The sequence below is a fragment of the Podarcis tiliguerta genome, assembly GCF_965153285.1.
Source record: "Podarcis tiliguerta genome assembly, chromosome: 5".
In the NCBI taxonomy this organism is placed as follows: Eukaryota; Metazoa; Chordata; class Lepidosauria; order Squamata; family Lacertidae; genus Podarcis; species Podarcis tiliguerta.
In genome coordinates this window covers 17864480-17887926 of record NC_139538.1, presented here as the reverse complement: position 1 = coordinate 17887926, position 23447 = coordinate 17864480, and the positions used below count along the sequence as shown (strand labels likewise).

Below are 23447 nucleotides of genomic sequence, written 5' to 3'. Positions count from 1 at the left end.
TCATACAACAAAGCTTAAAAACAAATTGGACAATCCAGAAAATAAAAATATTCATTACATCACAACATCCTATATATTGGCTGGTTTGATGGAGGTAGGAGATCTTTATATAGACTGACCACACTGCTCAGAATTCTATTTCCCATAGCATATTAGACTGAGGTGGACATTTCAGTTATTTACTGAATCATGTTGAGACAAAGGCGCTGTGAAGAGACAGTTCCCAGGGCTGAGTAATTGATCAGACTGATAGTTCTAGATGGGTGTTTTACTTCCCCTCAAGGAACAGGTACATAGCTTGTGTCTGCATTGAGGTACTAGACCAATAATGCATAAGAACGAACAGTGCATGATGTTAGGGTATTTCCGTTCCACCTTAAAAGGAAGCAGGATGTTTGTGTCACAGCCTGCGTATTTTCCTGTTTCACAGGATGTTTCTGTTGTGTCTTTGTTTTCGTTTCTCTCTATGCCGGCGACACTGAAGCAGGCAGTCATGTTTTCTTTGTTCTGATCAACGCAGAAATAAACTTGTAAATAATGCTCTCCTGAGTGCATCTTTCGCTGTGCATTATCTGCTGATAGTGTGTGCACAGCTCTGGAATGTGGCAAGTTATTTCTGGAGCTCGTGTCGCTAATTGCTGATACTGTGTGTCTATGGGAGATCAATGGACGTCCGGAGACGACGTGGAGTCATGATGGACTTTGTCTCCCTGGCAGCATCCCAACAACAGGTTATGGGCCCATAACCATACGGGCCATAACCCTAACACATAGTGGTAACTCAAGAATGATTAAAAATTACTAACCAGGATGATGATGTACCTTGAACCCTCTGATTTTATTCGATCAACGAAAGCTGGAAGGTCGGAGAAGTTTTTGCCAAGTGTGAAGTCTAGCTTCCGTTCCATGTAATCAATGTCTGTATATTGGACATCCTGTAATAAATAAAATAAAACAAACAAAAAAATAAAAGCATCAAATATATGTGTGAAAAATAAGTAAAATGCAGCTCTGGTAATATATTCTGGCAGAATTTTATCATGAGTAATTTAAATAAATCTCAGCATGTTCAGGGTTCAAAACATAGAAAGCGAGAAGTTCACATTCAGTCTCAAACACGCCTCTTGAAGAATATTCAAGATCAGTTTCACATTTTGGGGTCTCCAGAGGCATACCTAACTTCCTTTCAGCATACTCCTACGATATGTAAAGTGTGAATATGGCAAATAGATGTCTTCAAACATCATCACAGAGGTATATTCTAATGCTTGGCCAAAATATCTAGCCCCTCCCCCTTTTTTGAGGGAGGGGGTAAAAAAACCCCACACATTTCAGAATCTTACTGTGATTTAAAACATTATTTTTCAAAATTGTGGAGCTGAAACCAAACAAGAATTAGGAGGATGCAAATAAATAATATGTAAATTAAATTCCACTCTGTCGATAGGTGGTGGTGGAGATAGCCACTTAGTGCCAATAATAAATGATAGCTTTGACAGATTTGACATCATTGCAATAGGATTCCAAACCTCCAAATGGAGGAGTGGAGTGGAGTGGAGTGGAGAAAATAAACAGGAGAACTCAGAAATTGGACTAGGGTGAAAGGTAAATTTGTTCTCTATTCTACTTTCATAACAAAGCTTCTGTATCCTACTCCTTTCTCAGCACAATCTCATTTCATATCCGGTTTCTTGGAGAACACTAGGGTGTGACCAAAGAGCACCTCAAAATTTATGGCAGGATTCACCTAACATACTCATTCATGGTTTTTTTGCTAGCAAAATGAGACTTCTTCCCCTGAATTGTCTCGGGGAAAGAGTCAGCAGACATCCCAGAATTGTTTATGCAGGGGGATCATTTCATCTGGGGAGCTAATATACTTGTTCAAGGTGGAGGTTTGTAACAGTGTGGCACTGAATTCCACACCTATTTTCCTTATATTTATTGTGATAATAAGTACCACAGAAATAAAAATCCCTCTTACATTCCTTGTTGCTTTTCAATGAATGAGATTGTGTGAAATCTCAGTTTGGTTGCTTAAATGACCGATCCTTTCTTGCTAAAAGACTTGAGTTCAGTTCAAAGAGCAATAACGTGCAATTTCAAGGCACTTACGTAGGGTATCCTAGCTGCCCTCATTGCATCGTACACTTCGGCAACCTCAGATGTGTTTTTGTACCCGTAGCGGCAAAGCTGGAATCCCAAGGCCCAATAGGGTGGCATGACAGGACGTCCAATTAGCTACAATTGAAGAACAAATCATAGAATTGAAACAAAACAAAACATTGAAATGTGGTAGCACACAAGCAGTCCCACAAAACAAATAAGAACGGATGCATCTGGTCTGTACAGTTGGCCTTCATGATGCATATATCCATCCATATTGGATGGACATATAGAGAAACTGGTAAAAAAGGAATTAATCTCCATTGATAGACTGGGATGTTATAACAGTAGATGTCTTACTGCAGTGTACTCCTGAACTACTTCTTCTGGCTTCGGCCCTAAAACCATGTAAAAGTCCAAAATTCCTCCAATTGTGCGATACGTCAGGGCAGGTGTTGGCTGGAAAGTGACATCTGGAAAATCCAGAAAGAATAGGAAATTAATAATCAATTGCCATAAATGTATGAACAAAAAATGAAATTCTGTACAGATTTTTTTATTTTAAAAAATGTTGTTCTTTTACCCATAGCATTGCTGTTCAGCAAAAGAACTCCATGAGCACTTCCATCATTTTCAAGTCCCATGTAGAAGGGGTGAAAGCCATAGGAGTTCAGCTTGTACTGTAAAAAAATAAAGGCAGAAGGATTTCATATCTTCTGCATCTAAGTCCACATATCTCTTCTGCAGATATACGCATATCTGGATGAAGCCCGGGGTGTGTGCCATCTCAAACTCAGTTCTGGACAATTCTTACTGCTCCACCACCCCAATTCTTTGAGCAGATGTACATTTGAGATATCAGTACTTAGCCAGGTTTGATTTCCCTTTGTAGGAGGAGGTTGCTAGAAGCTTGTGATGTTTTTGTTGGAACTTAAAAAAAAGTTCATTGCTACCACATAAGGTCTTGAAGGAGAGGAAGCCTGTTTTCAAAAATACTGCTAACTTTAGGAGCCTAAACTCAGTTCTGTCACTCTTCAACTGCACCGTGCTGTTCTCCATTCATAGTAACCTTGATACACACATCCCATTGTACTTTTTTCTGACTACCTCCTAGTCTTAGGCCATCCCAACTTCCATGGAAATATATGAACAGAGCATTAAAGGCTGTCAACAGGTCTATCTCAAGTCCAAGACTCTGACCCAGAGAAACCCATATTGACTGCCTAATAACAGAAATCTGATAGGAAACTCCTAACAATATCTCTTCCCCAACCATTTTTATAGACCAAATTACCATATTATACATTTACAGCACTCATTGTTTTCCTTTTAAAAGATGTTCATTGCTTTCTAAAAAACTCAAAGTTATTTTTGCTGTTTAGGAAAGGAAGCAACTTTCCAAAGTAGGAAAACTGAGGCAGTGACACAAACTGAGAAAGAAGCAGAAGAGTGAGCAAGAACTCGGCTTACACCGGGTGGTTGATCTTTTGTGAACATTCCCCAGGTCTGCCAGTTCATATCCCTCCGGAATTGAGTGTGCTCAGTTTCTCCAAATCCGTACACATATTGTGATGGTAGGCGAGTAGCAATCTGAATGAACATGTCGCTAAAGGTGAAGCCCGGCACCTGAGAATTCCAGCTGTAAAAGAAGGATGGTTAGTCTATATCAGGCATGTCCAACAGGTTGATAGCGATCTATTGGTCGATTGCAGGATGTCCCTGGTCAATCTTTGGACCCGCTGTGAAATTTTCTAAAAAGAAATAAAAATAAAAAGCTCAACAACTCTGGTCAATCCTCCAGTGACAATGGGTAGATCACTGCCAGTTCTTTTATATTGTGAGTAGATTGCAGTCTCTTGGGAGTTGGACGTGCCTAGTCTATATTATATGGTGCAACTCATGCAAAGCAGAAATGTGGTCATTTCTCATGGGAGATAGCCAAGAAATAACCAATGCTTCTGAAAAACACGTGGCCACATTTTCAAGATAAGAGCCAGGGTATTGGCTCCAGCTAAACTTAGGTGGCAACTTCACATTAAGTTGTTTTCCAAATGTGTATTTCTGAGGTAGTCCTATCTATATACATACTCTCTCTCTCTCTCTCTCTCTCTCACACACACACAGAGAGAGAGAGAGAGAGAGAGAGAGAGAGAGAGAGAGAGATTCGTGCGTGTGTACCTTTTGGCCGGATGACACAGAAACCCAACTTACTCTAACCTTATATTTTCTCCCACCCCCAAAGCAGAGTAGGGACATAATTGTTAGCTGTTTGCCAACCCACATGTTCTCCTTCCTGCAGCCCCCCATATGTTGGAGGCTGAATGTCTGCAGTGGGGTATCTGCTCTATTCCAATAGGCTTCACACAGATTGTAAAAACCTTCTCTTTCAAGATGCTTAATTATACAGGGAGCCTACTAAAGTAGAGTGGGTTTCATGCTCTAGATAGCTAGCCCTCAAAACACAGAGGAGAAATGCAAGAATAGTGGTGGATTAACATGTGAATGAGTAAGGTGAGGGGTCACTGAGCTCATTCCCACTCATCTCCTTCCACAATCAGGGCTGGTGGTGAAAAATGAAAGAATATAGTTTATTTTATTTATTGACGTTATATACCGCCCTGTACCCAGAGGTCTCAGTTTCTGGGATGTGGGTAGCACATATTACCGGTTACTGCTCTGTAATTCTCAACCTTTCTCTTAGTATGGTACAGGCACATCTTGAACCTCTTTGGTGTTTAAGTGCAAATAAATGATCTGAGTCATTCCTAATTTTATTACAGAATCAGTGAGATTCAAACTGAGAACACTTTTCTTCTGGAAAAGAATATATAGTAATTGTCTGGCCAGCTGTCATTAGAACAAAAATGTTTGTGCTAAACCTACGGGTTCTTCCAAAAATCTCCACACCCCAAATTTATGGAGTTATGACACACTTGTCCTTGCTTCCAAAGTGGAAAGGGTTTCACCATGTTTCTGTTTGATATTTACAAATTTGTTCAGAACTTCGATTTCCCCCGGTACATCTGCGTCACTACATTGATAATACAATGCCCTCTTGATGTGAACATACATGTTAGATTAAATCCATACTCTATTTGTTTTAGCAAAGTAAATGTGCACTTGCCTGCAGTGATTAAAAAAAAAAAAAAAAACACTCAGCAAATATTTGAACATACTTTACATGTTCCACACTTCAGTGAGTGGGTGAGACATTCCGGGGGGGATGCTTACCAGGATTCGTCTTAATTTGGAAAAAAATTACTCACTGCATTTTTGTAGTATTTTTTTATTAAATTCTAAAAAGTACAAGCAGAATATAGGTGGAGGCAGACAGCACAAACCCTCTTTAGCAACCTCACATCAAATCCTCACAATGATCTCAGTTAGTATAGATGTCATGATGGAATGTCATCCATGAGAGACATATTTAGAACTGGCAGCTCTCTAGTGCTAGGCTAAGCATTTATCCTTTTCAAAACAAATGAACAAGCATTCTCCTTCAATTAATGAGGAAAAAACACACACATTAAAATTATCAACTGGGAGAGAAAAGTTCGAGAAAATTCTCATGGGTAAGATGCAGGGTGTTGTTTTATATATTTATATATATACATTAACAAGAGGGGTGTTTAGTTTGTTTGCTGCGTGCAGACCACTGGTCAGGCAATTACAGTGGTACCTCGGTTTTCAAACAACTTAGTTCCCGAACAACTTGGAACCCGAACGCTGCACTCCTGAGCTTCTGTTTTTACTGTTGCGCAGCAAATTTGAGTCCCCCGCATAGTAATTAAGCCTTTTTTCCTCTCGCTTCTGCCCTTGCCCCGCTCATTTGAGTCTCCCCCACCACTGTAATTAAATCCTTCCATTTCTGATTGCAGTGTTCTGAGGTGATATTTGGTGCTTTTGTTTTTGCTATTTTTTTGCATTTTTGTTTGTGTGGTTTTTCACTTCCACTGTGGCTTGTTTTTCATTTTATGACTATCATCAGTACAGGTAAGAATTATTTTTTTAAATTTTTATCCTCTACAATACTATCTTATTTATTTTATAGTACAGAACATTGATTACGTGTCGAGGTCTCCAGGTCCACCCCAATAACTCACACATCACACAGAATTTTTTGTTTAAGATTTTTGGCATAATTTTGGCCACAACTTTATTAAAATACAAATTTGTGAGTGGTTGTGTAGGCATTGGTTGTGACTATCTGCCCCCACCATGGGGGACAGACTGACATTATGCACAACGCGAAAGTCAGAATAGGGGAATACACTTGGGGGGTAACACGGAGCAGGGAACCTGCCCTCACCCCAAATGCAACCAGGTGGTCATTGCTATGGCCCGAGCCCCTTTGACAGAGTGGACAAGCAATAGTTACCCCCCAATTCCTTTAACGGAATCCCTTGCAGCAGCAGCATTAGAGGGGCAGGCACAGCCAATCCATGCCCCTCAACCAACCAAACCATAAACCAATGCCTAACCGCGAACCTTACAAGTTGTGACGATTTGCTACGCAGTAGGCAAAAACCAAATGGCCCCAGCCAATCAGCCAGATGGACAAAATTCCTACCGGGCCCCTGCCCCAAAGCAGATGACCCCATGACAGGCATAGCAAGGTCAAAGCGAACAACCCTATTCTAGGGAGGGAGGGCCAGGCAATCCGATGCACGGGCGAAAAGAGGAAGTCCTAGCCTCGTGCAAGGAGTTTTAGCATTTCTGGCTGTCAATCAATAAATGGCAACATTAACTTCTTCCCAACAACAAGGGAAGCCCCAATCACATCAGTGGCCAACGATCAATTAGCCCGCCCCGCAACTTTGGAGTGTCCTGGCGGCCCCCACCGCAAAACGTGCTCTCCATGAAGGAGAACACGCTTTATTGCTTTCATTTTATGGTCTGTTAGATAGTGAAATTCATGTTAAATTGCTGTTTTAGGAGTTGTTTTTAAAAGTTTGGAGCAGATTAATCCATTCTGTATTAATTTCTATGGGAAAGCACGCCTTGGTTTTGGAATGCTTTGGTTTTGGAACGGACTTCCGGAACGGATTAAGTTTGAGAACCAAAGTACCACTGTAGTAGTATGAAACAGTCTTTCCTGAGGCCTACATTTCACCACCCACACGATACATTTAGAGCACAAATAATCCCAGGAACTGTAGTTTAGCCCTTGCTGAGCTATGACTCCCAGCACCCTTCAGAAACTACTGTTCTCGGGATTCTCTGGGAGAAACCATGCACTTTAAGTATGTTTTATCTGCATGACGTTCATGAGGTAATGCCTTCTATGGGCCTTTTTGAGATCAGGAAGAGTGGTTGGCCAGGCAGACTCCGGGATGCTTGATTAATATTTAGTGGAAATAACAACACACCCACACACACACACACCTTCCTTGTCTGAATTTGTGTGAATGATACCATAGCATCATAAGCAAATTAAGACCTTGGTTCAGGGTGTTTTCCTGCTGATCCTTGCTGAAATGAATCTATCAATAAAATCAAAGTTCCACTTACATAATGGTTCCTGTGCTTTTGCGTCGGATCTGAAGGCCAAATGGATTGTTCACAATGTCCACTTGATAGAGCCGGCTAGCTTCTGTACTTTGAGAGCTGCTTGGCGTGAAGAGCGGGACTGGAACTTCGTATCTTTTGTGGTTGGGATCATAGATCTACGGAGAAGGGAGCGTTCTTCAGCGTGCATAAGATATGTAACAAAACCAAACATCACAAGGACCTGCTTGTCTATAAGAGTCAATGCAAAAGGACAGTTCAACTACTGTTTTATTATCCATTTTATTTACATGAGAATCTCTGTCCCGCTTTTCCAATGCCCATGCACAGTTCACTCCAATTTAAAATCACAGTTTAATACATTGCACACTAGTAAAAGGTACTTTTAAAAATATATTCAAAAACATCCATGGTAGAAATCACAGTAAAAAATGACTTCAGCAGGCAAAAGCCTCACAGAATTATAAAAATGGTATTGACCAATCTGGCAAAGGACAGCCAGAGAGAAAAAGGGCCCTATTATTGCCCCATTGTAGAAGTGCTCTGCTTGTTGGCACTGACTTTTCAAAGCTTCTTATCATGCACATTCTAATGAGCTGTCTGCAATGTTAGTTCCACTCCAAGGAGACCCACTGAAAGTAATGAGCATGACTAAATCATCTATTAATTTCAGTGGATCTACTCTCGGAGAATGCACTGGAGATACATCCCAGCGCTTATCCATACTTACTTTTCCTCTGCTTTTTCCAGGTATAGTCTGCTCTTAAATGCGCCATGTCCAAAGGCCCATTTTAATTTTAATTTTTGCTCTGGAACTTTTCCGCAAAAAACATGCTCATTAAAGCTCAATTGGAGCAAATGGCAATCTGCAGAAAACCTGAATTGCTGTTTGCTCCGATTAAGCACTAAAGAACGGTTTTTTTGTGGAGAAAGTTCTCAGGCAAAAAACAAACAAACCCAAACCCAACAACAACACTCAGACATAGAGCTCTTAAGCATGAACCTGTGCCTGGAAAAAACAGAGCAAAATGTAAGTGCCGATAAGCATTTGATGTCTGCATACTGAAAGTACTTTTCTCCAGCAACAGCTGCAATGATGGGATTATCATGTCATGGAACTGAGAGGATGCACCAAAAGGGTTTATTAAGAGTGCCATCCTTGGGGAAGGTTTGTTAGCTGCAGCATCTTAAGGGGGGGGGTGTACTCCATGAGATTACAGTTTACCTTAAACTGCAGCATGTTGTTGTAATGGTAGGTCACTACCAAGCGAAGCTGGTCAACAGCTGGTGATTGAGACCCATAAGGATTAGGATAGATTGTGTTCCTCTGCAGATCAGCTGTCACACCCTCAGCACTGTGTTGAATGTTACTGGCGGTGTAGCCATAATTCTTGGGATAAAAGCAGTGAGGCACACCAGGAGTAGAGACAACCTGAAATAAAAGACCATATTAAGTAAGTCAACACTATGAGAGAGGCTTCAGCAAAAAACAGTAAATAGAATTGGCAATGGGCAATGGGAGGACTAATGAGGGCTAAGGCTTACAAAGAGCTTAAGGGACAATTTAAGGGTATCTGTCACAAGTAAAATATGGTCAAAGCAACTTTTAAAACAAAACAAAAAAAACTCAGCTAAAACTGCCTATAAAAAGCCAATATTGGTGTAGAACTGCAATCAGAAAGAAAGAAAGAAAGAAAGTCTTACATTCCCATAGTTTCAGATCAAACTTAAAATTTATCATCACAAAACAAAATGGTATCAGATGAGATTCAGAAACTGGGTAATTTTTTTGGCACATCAAATGGTTCCATTTCACCTGTTTCACCAATTCCCAGTTGCTTACCTGCCAGAAACAGCCACGTTCTTCACAAGTGCTTTGTGTTGGTTCTGGGTATGGATAACAATTGAATTTTTCTGTATCTTCAGTAGGCTGCCCCCATTTCAAGGTATACTTTTGCCCCAGTGCAAGCTGAAGACCTTGAATGTGCAAGAGCTTTGGAAAGAATAATAATAAAAAAGCAACAAATGACAAAAATCATTTCACAGTTCTGTGTACATTAAACAGCAGCCTCATTTTTAAAAAAATGAAATGTAGTTTTATTTAATTAGTTTATATGAAGTAGAGCTGGCTCTTTGCAGCACACAAACATAGCTATAAATGTATATGACAGCAGGCGGTAGGAACAGCAGGAAATGGAACATTGGGAAGAAGCCACTTTCTCAGTTCGTCTATAATAAGCCAAGATGGCATGAAGAAATTTCCCCAGGGACAACAGCCAAGTGGAACTCGGAGGTTCCATGTCAAGACAAGCTTAGGCAATTTCAATAGGTCAAATAGTGGGAACTGGGTTAGAAGTCTAGGGATGGAGATCATCAACAGTCAAAGGAGAAAACTGTCTAGGATGTGGAAGACAAGCAAGTTAGATTAAATGTGGTAGCAAAGACCTGAATTCTTAGCTACTGACAGAGGCAGAATATCAAGGATGCTGGATGGTGCAGTTTGAAAGAGGTGCCACTCTTGAGAGCTAATTGGGACCCGAGACATACTGTAACCACCAAATGAAGCTTACTGCAGGGCACAGAGCCTGAATGGTTTGATTTGCAGCTTCACAAGGGCTCATACCTGACTGGACACCTTATTTTCCCAGCAAGTAATCACAAAGCAAAGAATGCTTTGCGCACCCTGCACCCTGTTACCTGCCTCCAAGACCCAAGCAATGTGGAACTGAATACAACCACCATTTTTATTCCCCCTTCCCTTTCAATAAGAAAAAAATATATGTGGGATTTAATGGTGTACGGGAAGAACTTTTTACTAAAGTAAGTATTCTGGTGTCTATGTAAGCATGAGGATAGTACCAAAATGAAAGCACACCAAATGTAGAGATTTGGAGAAATTCTTTTAAGTAATGAAAGTGGTTCATAGTGTCAACATTTTTTCCTTACCTGAGTTGAAGAATCATAGGTCTCATTATGACTGGATGAGATTGGCGCACCATTTTGAAACACCATAACATTAACAGGTTTGCTTGACAGTCCTAAAATTTTAATTTCGCTGAATTTTAAGTTGTTTGGGTCAAAATATCCCTCGTGGGCGAGGCTGATGTCCAAAGCATTCTGAAAGAAAGGGTATGGGTTTGTTTTTTTCATTTCATGCTGTTATTTATGATTTCACAATTGCTTGTCACAGCCTCTCTCTTGCTCCAGTCTGATTTCATCATATAAACGTTTGCTTGAGAAATAGCATCAAGATGGAGGACATTGCACAAATGTATTAGCAAAGCATTTATGATACCAAATTCTACAAATCTATTTGCATGTATAAATGCTCAAAGCACTTGGATTGTTAGCCAGATTTTGACTTCTAAAACTGCCAGAGACGGCTATTTAACATCTATTTTGAACAATTTAATTAGAACATCACTTAATGCAAAGGGTTCCATTGACTCCACTAATTACTGTGGGACAACCCAACTAAAATAGAAACTAATTGCACACTAAGGTTTCTTGACCAAATGTGTGTGTGTGTTTATTTCTTTTTTCATTGTTTGTTTTTGTACATCTACTGCAAATGTTCTGAAACCTGTTGCTACGTGCAGGATAATTATATGCAGGTGCAAATGTACCGATTTATCACATCAAGGGTTTGCTATTTTAATTAGAGGCACATCTAAGGGCAGTGCCTGTCAGTCAATCAATTTCTAAATAGGTGCAGAGATCACTAGTCTCAGAAAGACCTAATTCTACACCAAAACTCGGCATCATCTAGAAGCAAGGATATAAGGTTAGAGATTATACATACCTGACTGACATTAAATGTGTGTAAGAGGTAAAGGCCATTCTCATATGCATCTGTAATAAGAAAGCAGCAACAGAATGATTAAAGGGGAAGACTGCTAAGAGGACAAAGAAGCAGTTTCCATTGGTGCATGGGAATGCAAGAAGCAATGACAGCAAGCTTTAGAAGCACCAGTTTAACGTTACAAAAAGCTTAACAGCAACAATAAGTACCCCATCCTACAGCTCTCCTAGCAATATCATGGATTTTTATTTCTGTAGACAGGTTCTACTTTATGGGCACATTGATTAGGGACATTATAGTATGGGGGTTTCCTTCTTCAGACCTGTACCGGGCATGAGCCAGGCAAATATAAGCACTCTTAAGTGGAGTAAATATATGAAATTAATGGAAGTGAACTTTCGTTCAAAACCACCGAAGACATATTTACATTATATACTTAGGTATATGAACCAATCTAATTTGGATGTGATCCAAGGGGCTGGAAGACACTGTAGTGCAGTTCCTATGAACACCACTGGGGCAACATCAGAACTCCAGGCCATGTGGAGAAGTGCAACACAAGTTTCTTTTCCATGTTTGTGTTACCCCTGTATTGGAAGGATGCAGCTGTTGGAGTGAGAATAATCAGGATATGGGCTCCTCTTATATTCTCTTGAACTACTTACTGATAACACATCAGTGATGCAAGAAGGATCTGAAGTATAGCTGAACCCACGGTACTGGTAATTTTAGAAAGGGCCGTAGGTTTATGTTGTTAATCATCTTTTAAAAAATATGGTTATTTGTATTCAGTACGTCTGCTATTAAAATACTTATTAGCGACTTTTCTATGTTCATGTGGCGGTGTTCTTCAAAATCTGCTAAAACAATATTGTTCCCATTCCAGTGTTTCCCATTTCAAGAGGATGATGCCGACACAGAAGAAGGCATGTTGCACCTTCTTATCAGGTGGTCCGGAACTTATTTAGCATCTAATTTGAATTTCACATATTCTTAATAAGCTGTGCAACAGCCTTGCAAAGAAGTGGAAGGCTGTAGCTCAGTGACAGAGTACATGCTCTGTGCCTTGGTTTCAGTCCCTGGCAGGTAGGGCTGGGAAGGACTCCTGCCTGAAACCCCAGGAAGCCCTTGCCATTCTTTGCCAATGGTGCTGTTCTAATTGTCAGACTCTGTAGATGGCAGCTTTCCAAACTTACCAATAGTTGTTCCATCGTCCCAATAAAGAAGCCCTTGAGCAGCACCATTATCATCCAGAGCAACCGTAAGACCCATTGGTTGCTTTCGACTAAAAACAAAAGGAAACATTTAAATGACAAATAATTTAGTTTTCATCACTCTTATGAATTAAACTGGGAAACCGTTGTACTCTGTCATCCACTCATACTGAGACATACAATATGCCATGGATTCCTGCCTATTTGTTGTTTAGCCATTTAGTCGTGTTCAACTCTTCATGACCCCATGGACCAGAGCACACCAGGCACTTCTGTCTTCCACTGCCTCCCGGAGTTTCGTCAAACTCATGTTGGTAACTTCTATAACACTGTCCAACCATCTCGTCCTCTGTCGTCCCCTTCTCCTTGTGCCCTCCATCTTTCCCAACATCAGGGTCTTTTCCAGGGAGTGTTCTCTTCTCATGAGGTAGCCAAAGTATTGGAGCCTTTGCTTCAGGACCTGCCATTCCAGTGAGCACTCAGGGCTGATTTCCTTCATAATGGATAGGTTTGATCTTCTTGCAGTCCATGAGACTCTCAAGTGACTCCTCCAGCACCATAATTCAAAAGCATAAATTCTTCAGCGATCAGCCTTCTTTATGGTCCAGCTCTCACTTCCATACATCACTACATTCCTGCCTATACTGTATCCCAATTTGTGCCCTGCATGGGTGTAGAGAGTAGGAAACAAGCCTGATTTGAAAGGGCATGTGGCAGTGGCGGGTGCTCTGCCGCTCACCTAGACCATTCTCAGAAAAAGTACCACCCTTGGGAACCCAGCAGCAGCACCAGTGGACTTCAGGGCCTGAGGCTGGAGAGCTGACCTAAAAGAGAACTTCCTACCTGTGATCTGTCCCTGAGACTTAAGTTGAGATCAGGCCTCATGACACTTGAAGCATCATCCCTGTCTTCACGCTCCCTTTGTAAGTGAGGGTGCTGGTTGCTGTGGATGGAGTTTTTGCCATCCTCATAGCAACATTTGGGTTTTTCTTTGGGGGGGGGTTATTAGTATTAGTACACTAATACTTGTTGCAACTTTTCACAGTAGGGGTCGGAGTCATTGGGATCCATAGTCAGGTGTAATGATCTCTTGCAGGCAAGCAAGCCCTGATAAGAAGTAATGACTCTCCGGTAGCTTTATGTACATTTATTACAAAAAAAATCCATACACATCCATATTTGATCTACCTCTATAAATAATTTGTAAATAAATAAACAAATAAAATTCCACATATCTGATTGTACCTGGCATTGGTATTCAGATCAGGTAGTTGCCATGGGATAATGTAGCCACCTCTGAGATGAAGGTTGATGTGTTCAAGCTCGGCTTGTAAGACAGAATAATTTCCTCGGACTCCAATGTCCTTGCTCTGTTCATGAAAAGGGGGAACTTTCAGTCTTGTTTTCAAATGCTAAAATCTGTGCACACACACAAACATCTAGCCAATCGTTAATTACAAGTACAAGGAGTAAAATGTCTCCTCCCCAAGACTCACTGCTTTGGAGGTGGCAGCACAGGTCAGTACCCTTGACTATGTCCCCAATCTATTAAATCAATACATTTTACAAATCTGCGGGCCAACATTACATTTCGGGTAATTTAAAATGGCAGCCAGCCATTTTGGGAGCTTGGCTCCCATTCAGCAGCAGCATTGTTGGCTGCTGTGGTGACACATTTAGGGAGCCTAGTGGGGAGGGTGGTGAATGGCTGCACAATTGAGCAGGCTGGTGAGGGTCCCTTGGCCCATGACCTATCTCTCTGCTGGTGCCAGGCCTGTTCCTTAGGGTTGGGGGACCCACTGGAACAGAATGGGCTATGATACAGAGAGCTGAACAGGTGGGGAGGGGATATTGCACAAGGCAAAAGTGCTTTACCAGGCAAAGCTACCAGTGGATCTTGCTTCTCGATCCTGAAAGACCTACACTGGCTCCCAGGACATTTCAAAGCACAACTCAAAGTGTTGGTGCTGACCTTTAAAGCCCTAAATGGCCTCGGCCCAGTATACCTGAAGGAGCATCTTCAAACCCAGGATAGGCTACCATACAACATGAATATTGGCTATGTAACACGTGCATTAAAGGCATGACCCTCAGCAGTTGTGATTCCCTGGAATTTTGGAAAGCCCTTAACACGACATATTACATTTTCCCCTTAATTTAATCTGTTTTCACATTTGGAAGATGGTTCAAAGGAATTTCACTTACTGTGTAATAATCATACCAGCGGGCATCAGGAAAGTAAGCATTCACTGTTGTTTGATTCTGTAAATCAAATACGTACATTAATGTTGTAGAAAAAAATCTTTATTATTCTTATTCTTAAACTTTGCCTTTACATATCTACTTACTTCATCCAGCACAGGGCTGATGAGCAATGCCGGTCCCCAGAGAAACTGTCTGTCTATGTCCCATGTTGTTCTATCATCTGTAAATCTGAAAGCAACACAATAAATTATTAAGTGTGATAATGCTACTGGAAAAACAGTCTCACAATATATTAAAAATGGATATAGATTTGGATCTGGAATATCTTAGCAGAGTGATCCAAATATTGAAGGATATGGAAGCAGTTTAATTTATAGGTCTAATCAATAATGGGTGCAGATGTGTGACAAAAAAAGGAGATAGTTTTTCCAGTAAAAAGTCCCTAAAATCTCGACATAGGTGCTTTCTGGCAACAAATTGGGCTCAGAGCACACATAATGTATTTATTTATTATATTTATCAGTTGCTTTTAGCATAAACATGCTGCTAAACTGATGTACTCACACAAATACAGAGCACACTTAAGCTATTTTCAGGTGTTTGCCAAAATATACAAGATTTAAAACATATATAAGTCATGGCCCCAAGATCCCTGGACATATTTGTGCTGCTTGCTCAGTTCTTGACTTTACAGGCACCTCATCAAGGAATTATCTACATGAGTGAGGAAGTCTTCAAAAGCAGTTATGAGATCCTATCCTTAGTGATTTCATTTACATATTTCAATTTTTATTCTGCGCCTTCTCCAAGGAGCTGTGGGAAGCTACGATACTCTTCCCCCAGACACGCTACCTTCATAGCAATCCCTACCCACAAACTGGCTGTGGGGATGTTGGGAGAACCTCAAAATGGTGCACAACAGTGGGCAGAGAGGAGAGATCATTCTATCAGGCAAGCGTTTCCCACAGAACTATGTTGAACTCATCCCCCTAAGTCTTTAATAAACACAGAGAACTGAAATACCAGTCAGTGTCGTAGGCCATGCTACAACTCACGCTACAAGTCTGCACATATATTTTAATCTTTTAAATAAGAGCAAACCTTTTAGCATTGGTGACCAGGACTGTTCTGTCCAACAAGCTTACATTTTAAATGAACTTGGTAGAACATTTAATACTTACTCGTGGAGTAAAGGGCGCACAACAGTGCTTCCATGATCATGAGCCTCATACAACAGTGTGTAGAGATAGGGGAGCAAAGTGTATCTGGTATTGAGCACATTCCTGGATAGGTCTTCGAAAGCCCGATCAAAGGATACAGGATCTTGCCTCTAAAAACACAAAGCAGCCTCATCATTAGAACTACTGAAGCTCTCTCCAGTATTTATACATGGCACACCTAGAACCACATATATTGTGCATATATTAGGGAGAGATTTTAAGTCATATAACTGTTGTCTTTCAGCTATCTGAGTTCTTTTATCTCTATTTTAGGTCAACATAAGCTGGGCATGCTCTCAGCTTTATTTGACCCCCACAACTATGGTATCCAACGATTGCCACCAGAGGGCTGATTTACTCAATGTATGACTATAATTTGATTATACTTCAATTGTAGCTGAATCAGTGGCTTGGCCTCATTGAAAAACACTGTTCTTCATGTAAGCATTATTTCAACAGTGTTAGATCTGTGATGGATCATTCACATAGGCAAGTCATGAAGTGAAAGCTTTCACCATGTATGAGAACCAGTGTGGTACAGTGGTTAGTATGTTGGACAAAGAGAGACAACGGTTCAAATTCCAACATAGCCATGAAGTTCACTCAGTGACTTTGGGCCAGTCACCACAACTCAGTCTAAACTACTTCACAGGGTTGGTGTCAGGATATAATGGGAAGAACCAGGGATATAGTGGGAAGAACAACGGAGAAGAAGTTCATGGTGAGCTCCAGCACCTATTTTTCTAGAGAAATAGCACTGGGGAGAACCCAATATTCCACCTTGAGCTCTGTGGGGAAAAGGTGGGTATAAACGTAATAGTATTAAAATAAATTAATATGAAAATCAGAATAAGAATGCAAATGTGCTTTTCTTGTTAAATCACGATGAGAGCTTTGATAGGAGGTGTGGCATTTGCCTCCTAGGTGGGTCATAAGGAAAGGGTTAAAATGAGTGTGATGTGATTGGCCAGTGGAAACTGATAGGTGGAGTTAGGGTTAGAGGGGGAGTTGTGTGAAAGTCAGTTGAGAGTTGGGAGTTGAAGAAGGAGGAGGGAGGTTAAGTCTGTGGGTTGGTTGAGTTGTGTGGTGAGGGAGTGAGAGGAATTGTTAGGTGGAGACAGATAGATTGTTGGAATAATCAGTTTAAAGTTGTTAGGAACGAGTAGGACAGTTAAGGAACTAAGATTAAGAAACAGCCAAGAAAAATTAACTGAAACCATGGGCTTGTTCATGCCTATAAATAAACTTGATTATTTGTTAATGTTTACAACTGTCTGGTCTCCGTGTGTACCCATGAGGAGAAACGGGTTGGTGGCAGCAAAAAAAACAATCACAGTGGTGGCACAGGGTCAATAGACTGTCGAACGTCCGGGAGACCTGTGTGATCGCCACAGGAGGTGATACAGAAATGGAATTTAGTACGTTAATAAATAAGTGAACCAGACCCTTCTGAAACATCAGGGAAAACCTGCTCTCCTTCTTCATATGATGTCTTACAAAACCCTCATGATCTGCTCCTTTGGACCAATTCTACTTTTTATTTGCCCCAGCTTCAACATTTATATCAGCCATGTTAAAGCTGGGCCAGATACTCTGCACAGTAATTCACAGGGTGGTTCATTCCCTACAACACAGTTGTGGATGGGAGAGAACCTAAACACCCCTCTTAAATGCCTTGGGAATTTCTGTCCCAAATTAGAAAATGTAGCAGCTACACTGCTGAGAGTCCCTCTGCCATAGACTGAGGCAGCAACAAAGATTTCTGGAGTGGGGTGAGGAATCTCTCTGCTACTTCATCTTGAATTCCCCCTCCCAAATTCCTACTATTCACCAATTTTGCCCCCCATCCCAAAGAGATCAAAATATATGGGCAGAATTCTTGGGGCCAACATTATTTTAAACAACAAATGAAAGAACTTGGTCCAAAGTGATCTTCTGTAGAATGGAAAAGGAGATAAGGAGGAATGAGTTGTGCCCCCGATTCACAGTAGCACCACTCACCTTTGAAAACATTTTACAAATTTCAAGTGTGTGAGTGAGAAGGGAAGAAAAATTCCCAGTCCGGTCTACAGAACATGTGACACATTCTGCTAAATTCGCCTTCTTTCCTGCAGGGCACCACTCAGGACTTTTAAAAGGGGGAAAGGAGTGCTAATGAGTGATGTCAAGCGGCCCTTTCAATCTTTATTAAAGGAAAGGAACAATACCTTGGCAAATTGGGTTAGACTGGAGGCAACATGATAACCCTGAATCTACATTTTTAAAGGCTTTTTAAAAGACCTATTGAAAGGTGTGCTGCTGCAAGATAAAGCACTGCCTTTTTAAAAAAAAGGAAGTGGCAATTCTTTAGAAATGTGCAATAAAAATAGATCTTGCTACTCCAGAATAGTCCTGTTTTTTTCTATTTAACTTATCCCCACTTTTTAACCCATTTTCTACAATACCCATTTTCTAAGCGAGATCTGTTTTTCTGTGCTTTCAGGTATTGCGTTTCCTTTAAAAGAAGGGACACGGGTGGCGCTGTGGTCTAAAACACTGAGCCTAGGGCTTGCCGATTGGAAGGTCGGCGGTTCGAATCCCTGCGATGGGGTGAGCTCTCGTTGCTTGGTCCCTGCTCCTGCCAACCTTGCAGTTCGAAAGTACGTCAAAGTGCAAGTAGATAAAGAGGTGCCGCTCTGGCGGGAAGGTAAATGGCGTTTCCATGCACTGCTCTGGTTTCACCAGAAGCGGCTTAGTCATGCTGGCCACATGACCCGAAAAAAATGTCTGCGGACAACCGCCGACTCCCTCAACCAGTAAAGCGAGATGAGCGCCACAACCCCAGAGTCGTTTGCTACTGGACGTAACTGTCAGGGGTCCTTTACCTTTACCTTTAACACAGTGGTTGCTAAGATGCCAAAGCACAGTAACCTTTGTGTGGAGTGCCTCAGGCGGCGCAAGTGCTTGAGGCACTGCTCCACCTGCCCCACCACTGCTGAGAGGGAGGCGTTGCATTCTGCAGTGTTGCCACTCACCTTCCCTGCCCCTGGGCAGAGAAATTGAGCAAGGGGCAACACTCTTTGAGCAGTGCTCCAGCTCCTGCCATGTTCAGTGAGAAATGGGGCACAGCAACAGCAGAAGTAGGGTGTGGACAGAGACATGGGGTTCCCTGAGGTGGGCCAGGATATGGCAATTCCCATTTCACCTCAGGTGGAGAAACGGGATGGGCCGCCCGTGTGGTATGCAAAAGGGGATAGCAATCTTTCTTTTTTAACATTTTCCATGCTTTATTGTCCGTAATTACATCTGTACAACAGAACCGTATCTTCACTGTTCTTCACTGTTATCTATCAACCAAATTCATAAAAAACCAAAAAAAAGAATACAAATCTTCTAACAATAATTTTTTCAACATAAACTTTCAACAACATAAATTTTTTTCAACATAAACTTTGACTTTCCATCCTTTCCATATTCTTTTCATTTTAATAAACCTATTGCATGAACTTATTAACATATTTAATAAAAAAGAATTAATACTCATATTTTCTTCTTTCTTTTAACATGGATTATTTACAGAGATCGCTCAAAGGCTGCAACTGAGTTTAAATTGCAATAATTATTCTTTAAATATCTCTTAAGAAATTCCCAATTTGAAATGAACTCCTGCTTAGATTTATCTTTAATCTGTTCCGAGAGATTATCTAGCTCAGCATATTCTTCCAGTTTCAGTAACCATTCTGATCAAGTGGGGATAGCAATCTAGTGTCATTATCTGAGAAGAGACATCATGTGGACTGGACAGGGAATGCTTTGGCAGCAAAGATCTGCTCAGAGGTGGTGACCAGGTATTGTGGAATGAACTCCTTATTGACATATAAGATGCCCCATCTATATTGCTACTCTGCGGGCTTTTGAAGGCACACCTGTTTACAATGGCATTCCCTTCTTCTCTGAACTGGAGACTCCCGCTTTCATTGCTGTCTTGTTTCAATTAGATTGTTTTGTTTTAAATCATTATATTTTAATGTATTAGTAGGGTTGTTTTAGTGTACATTTTAATTATTGCACGTTCTATTATTAATTATCTGTGTTTTAAAAATGTTGTCTAATTGGTGTTTTGCAAACTGCTTAGACGCCATCTTGGCATTAAGTAGTATATTAATTTAAATATAATAAAAATAATAAAAATTGAAGATGATGCGGCAAAGGAATGCTCAGGAGGAGGAGACTGCAGGAATGAGGTAAGGATTTGACCATAGCAGTTTTAGATGAGGGCGCAATGGGAAAGTAGCAGATTTGCACAATGTAACTAAAACAAGTAATTAAGCAATGCATAGCAAAGCTTACCATATATCCTATGCCATTGTGATTCCTGGCAAATGGATAAAAGGCTCCCAGCTGCATCCAACGGGCACACATTTGGTAGTTTGTATGGTCATTGAAACCACAGATATCTGCTCCAGTCTGAACATATTAAAATAACTGAGTATTAATGACACATATTATTTCAAATATAGGATAATAGGTTAAATTGTTGGGTTATGACTCAGACTTACGTAGGATATTCCGAAAAGGCTGAACTCCATCATACCTGTAAGAGAAATAGCCTAAGTTTATCAAATGCATCTCCCTTTACTGTAAAAGACACTTATCTAACATTTTGTTTGGGTCTTATTCAGTCACATACATACAAGCCGTTACGCTGAATGTTAGTTAAGTGGTAGGCCAAAATGGAAGCATGGGACAGAGCATGTCAAAAGGGCTTTAGTTTGACTCTAGGAGTCCTTCTCGTTTGCCTGTCATTGAGATCACTTAAAGTGACAGGCACAAAGCACAGGGCTAGGGATGAAGATATAATCCAGTTGCATTTATACATGGAATTTGGCAGTTCTGACCCAAACAAGCTCGGCATGCATTGGACCTCCATGCTGCATTACATTTCCGCCACATAATTGTATCCCTGAGACTGCTGCATGTGCATTTTGATACAGTTATGTGCATTTTTTTATGTGCTGGAAGCCTGGAATGTGTGTGTGCATAACACGTACAAAACTTGTTTGCATTTTTAGGAGGGGGGAGAGCTTCCTTGTCACTGAGAATAATAAGTGAGATGGAAGTTAGACACAAATCAGTGGAGGCAAGTTTTGCATCAAGATTTTCAGAAGATTCTGTCAGTAGACAAGGCCTTTTCAGTGGTGACCACTAGCCTTTGGAACTCTCACCCAAGGACATGAAATCGGTCACATTAGTACCAGCTCTCTAAAAAGCCTTGAGGACCCACTTAGGATTTGCACATACTTTGTAAATACTGCTGAATACAGTCATCACCTTATTAGGATCTTCCATTGTTGTCAGTAAAAATACTTATTGTGCAAGAACAACAATGCCTAAGTACAACATTAATGTTGTTATATGTCTTTTCTTTCTGAACACTCTGTCATTCTGCCTGTTTGTGGGGAGGGAGGGACAGATACCTTTTCTATGGCCATCAGTTTTTATTTATGCACTCTTGTTGCAAAATGGGATACCAATTCTCATCAGGCAACAACTTTGTAATGTCACTATTAAGAAAATCTTGCTCATTAAAAACAAGTACAACTTCCGGAAAACACACTACTCATCATAAAACGTATCAACAATGTATAATTTGACTCACCAATTATAGATTTCAAAAGCTGATCCCACCGCGAGAAGTTATCACCAAGCCAATGGCCTGCCCATTTGCCACTCGACGGATATGTTGAACGAGGAATGATAATGCCACGTTCTCCGGTGACACTTTGTAAAGCACTAGGATTGGAAAGTAAAATAGAAACCAAATGAGTCAGAAATAAAATCCAGTGAATATTTAGGGCTGGAAGGTATTTAAAGGATACTTGCAATATCATATTGAAAAATCAGAACTTCTATTAGAATAAACGAGTTCCGTTATAAATATAGTGGTACGTCTGGTGAAGCACCACTTTAGCTAATGGGGCCTTCTGCTGCCGCCCCGCTGCCGGAGCACAATTTCTGTTCTCATCCTTAAGCAAAGTTCTTAACCCAAGGTACTATTTCTGGGTTTGCGGAGTCTGTAACCTGAAGCGTCTATAACCTGAAGCGTATGTAACCCAAGGTACCACTGTACTGAAATACTAAATAAGATGGATAACAATGTGTAACAGAAAAAGAAGTAGAAAATAGAAGTGGAAAGAAATTGCAATTGAGTAGATTGGAAGTCTAACACAAGGGTGGGGTGAGGGATGGTGGTGGGAAAAGGAAGTATCTGTGGGATTGAGTGTGGGTATGTATGAATATTTTTAAGGATTGTATGAAATGTCTGTTTGTATATTCGTAATATGTATGTATTAATGTTGAATTATTTTAATAATAAAATATTTGAAAAAATAAAAAAGAAATAAAATCCAGTGAATATTTAGAACCAATATATATAGATTTAACAGGTATGTAAATCATTTTTTAAAAGCATCTATTCAGATTTTACTACATGGAGGCTAGGGTGGAACATTTACTCCAAAGCAGTGCAATTGTAAGGAAGCAATCCTATAGGAAAATCTGCCAGGATGAGTAGATTGCCAGCTGTGTCAGGATGTGACAGCTTAACTCCCACATCCTTGATTCATCTGGAGATATACCAGCATATTCCGGCTCAGCCAGGGTCTATGCAGTTGACTCAAGCCAAGTTGATCTTAAATTGCCGTAAAACGTGAAAAGGGGGCATAGCGGAAGCATGGTGTGGCAAGAACAGAGGGGGTGGTACTTAGGCTGTATCTTAAGCCCACTCAGCTCGATGAACTGGCAACTCAGCATAAATTAAACCAGCAAAAAAAGGGTGGTATAACCAAAACACTATTTAAAATACTTGTTCTGCCTCTGCCAGACTTAAATCTTCACATTTAAAGTCAATATTTTCCACTGGCCTTTGCACTTACCAAATGTTTCAATGCAGTTCTTGGTTCAAAAGACATGACCAAATTTAATATGAAATGCAAGCACATTTAGAGTATATTATTTTAAGAGAAAATGTGCTGTGATAGATTTCTTAAAGCTATATTTAAATCTGGATTCTTTTTTGGCTTTGTTTGTTTGTTTGTTTGTTTAAAAAGTGCTGTTGATTGTGGAGATGGGGCAGAGTAAACTTATGAGTTCTCACATGCAAAAGCGACAAGGGCTGGATATAGACAAAGTCACACATCCCTACGCAAAATATGGACTTTTAATTCTGTATTTAATATCTTATTTCTAGTTGGATATGTTTTTCTCTCTTAAAAAATACATATTTCGATCCATATGTCCTGACAGAAAAACACTGAACTGTGAATTTTCAATCATAATATGCATTGTGATACATTGAAGTTGCAAACAAAGTGCAGTCACATTCAGAGAAGTGTGAGCATAAGAACAGCCATA

General features: G+C 40.5%; 1 protein-coding gene across 1 annotated transcript in view; it reads right to left on the bottom strand.

Annotated features, from left to right (window-relative positions):
- The window catches only part of SI (sucrase-isomaltase), a 125214-nt gene that overhangs the window by 38824 nt on the left and 62943 nt on the right, over positions 1-23447 (bottom strand). The window contains exons 38-55 of the mRNA XM_083441793.1: positions 21694-21827; positions 20594-20628; positions 20385-20501; positions 16017-16165; positions 14979-15063; positions 14836-14892; positions 13876-14000; positions 12613-12701; positions 11417-11466; positions 10561-10731; positions 9458-9607; positions 8840-9046; positions 7618-7772; positions 3577-3745; positions 2690-2786; positions 2467-2579; positions 2116-2241; positions 807-935 (exon numbers count right to left, since the gene is read on the bottom strand). Of these exons, the coding sequence (XP_083297919.1) occupies positions 807-935; positions 2116-2241; positions 2467-2579; positions 2690-2786; positions 3577-3745; positions 7618-7772; positions 8840-9046; positions 9458-9607; positions 10561-10731; positions 11417-11466; positions 12613-12701; positions 13876-14000; positions 14836-14892; positions 14979-15063; positions 16017-16165; positions 20385-20501; positions 20594-20628; positions 21694-21827 (2158 nt within the window). The remainder of the gene's footprint in view (positions 1-806; positions 936-2115; positions 2242-2466; positions 2580-2689; positions 2787-3576; positions 3746-7617; positions 7773-8839; positions 9047-9457; positions 9608-10560; positions 10732-11416; positions 11467-12612; positions 12702-13875; positions 14001-14835; positions 14893-14978; positions 15064-16016; positions 16166-20384; positions 20502-20593; positions 20629-21693; positions 21828-23447) is intronic.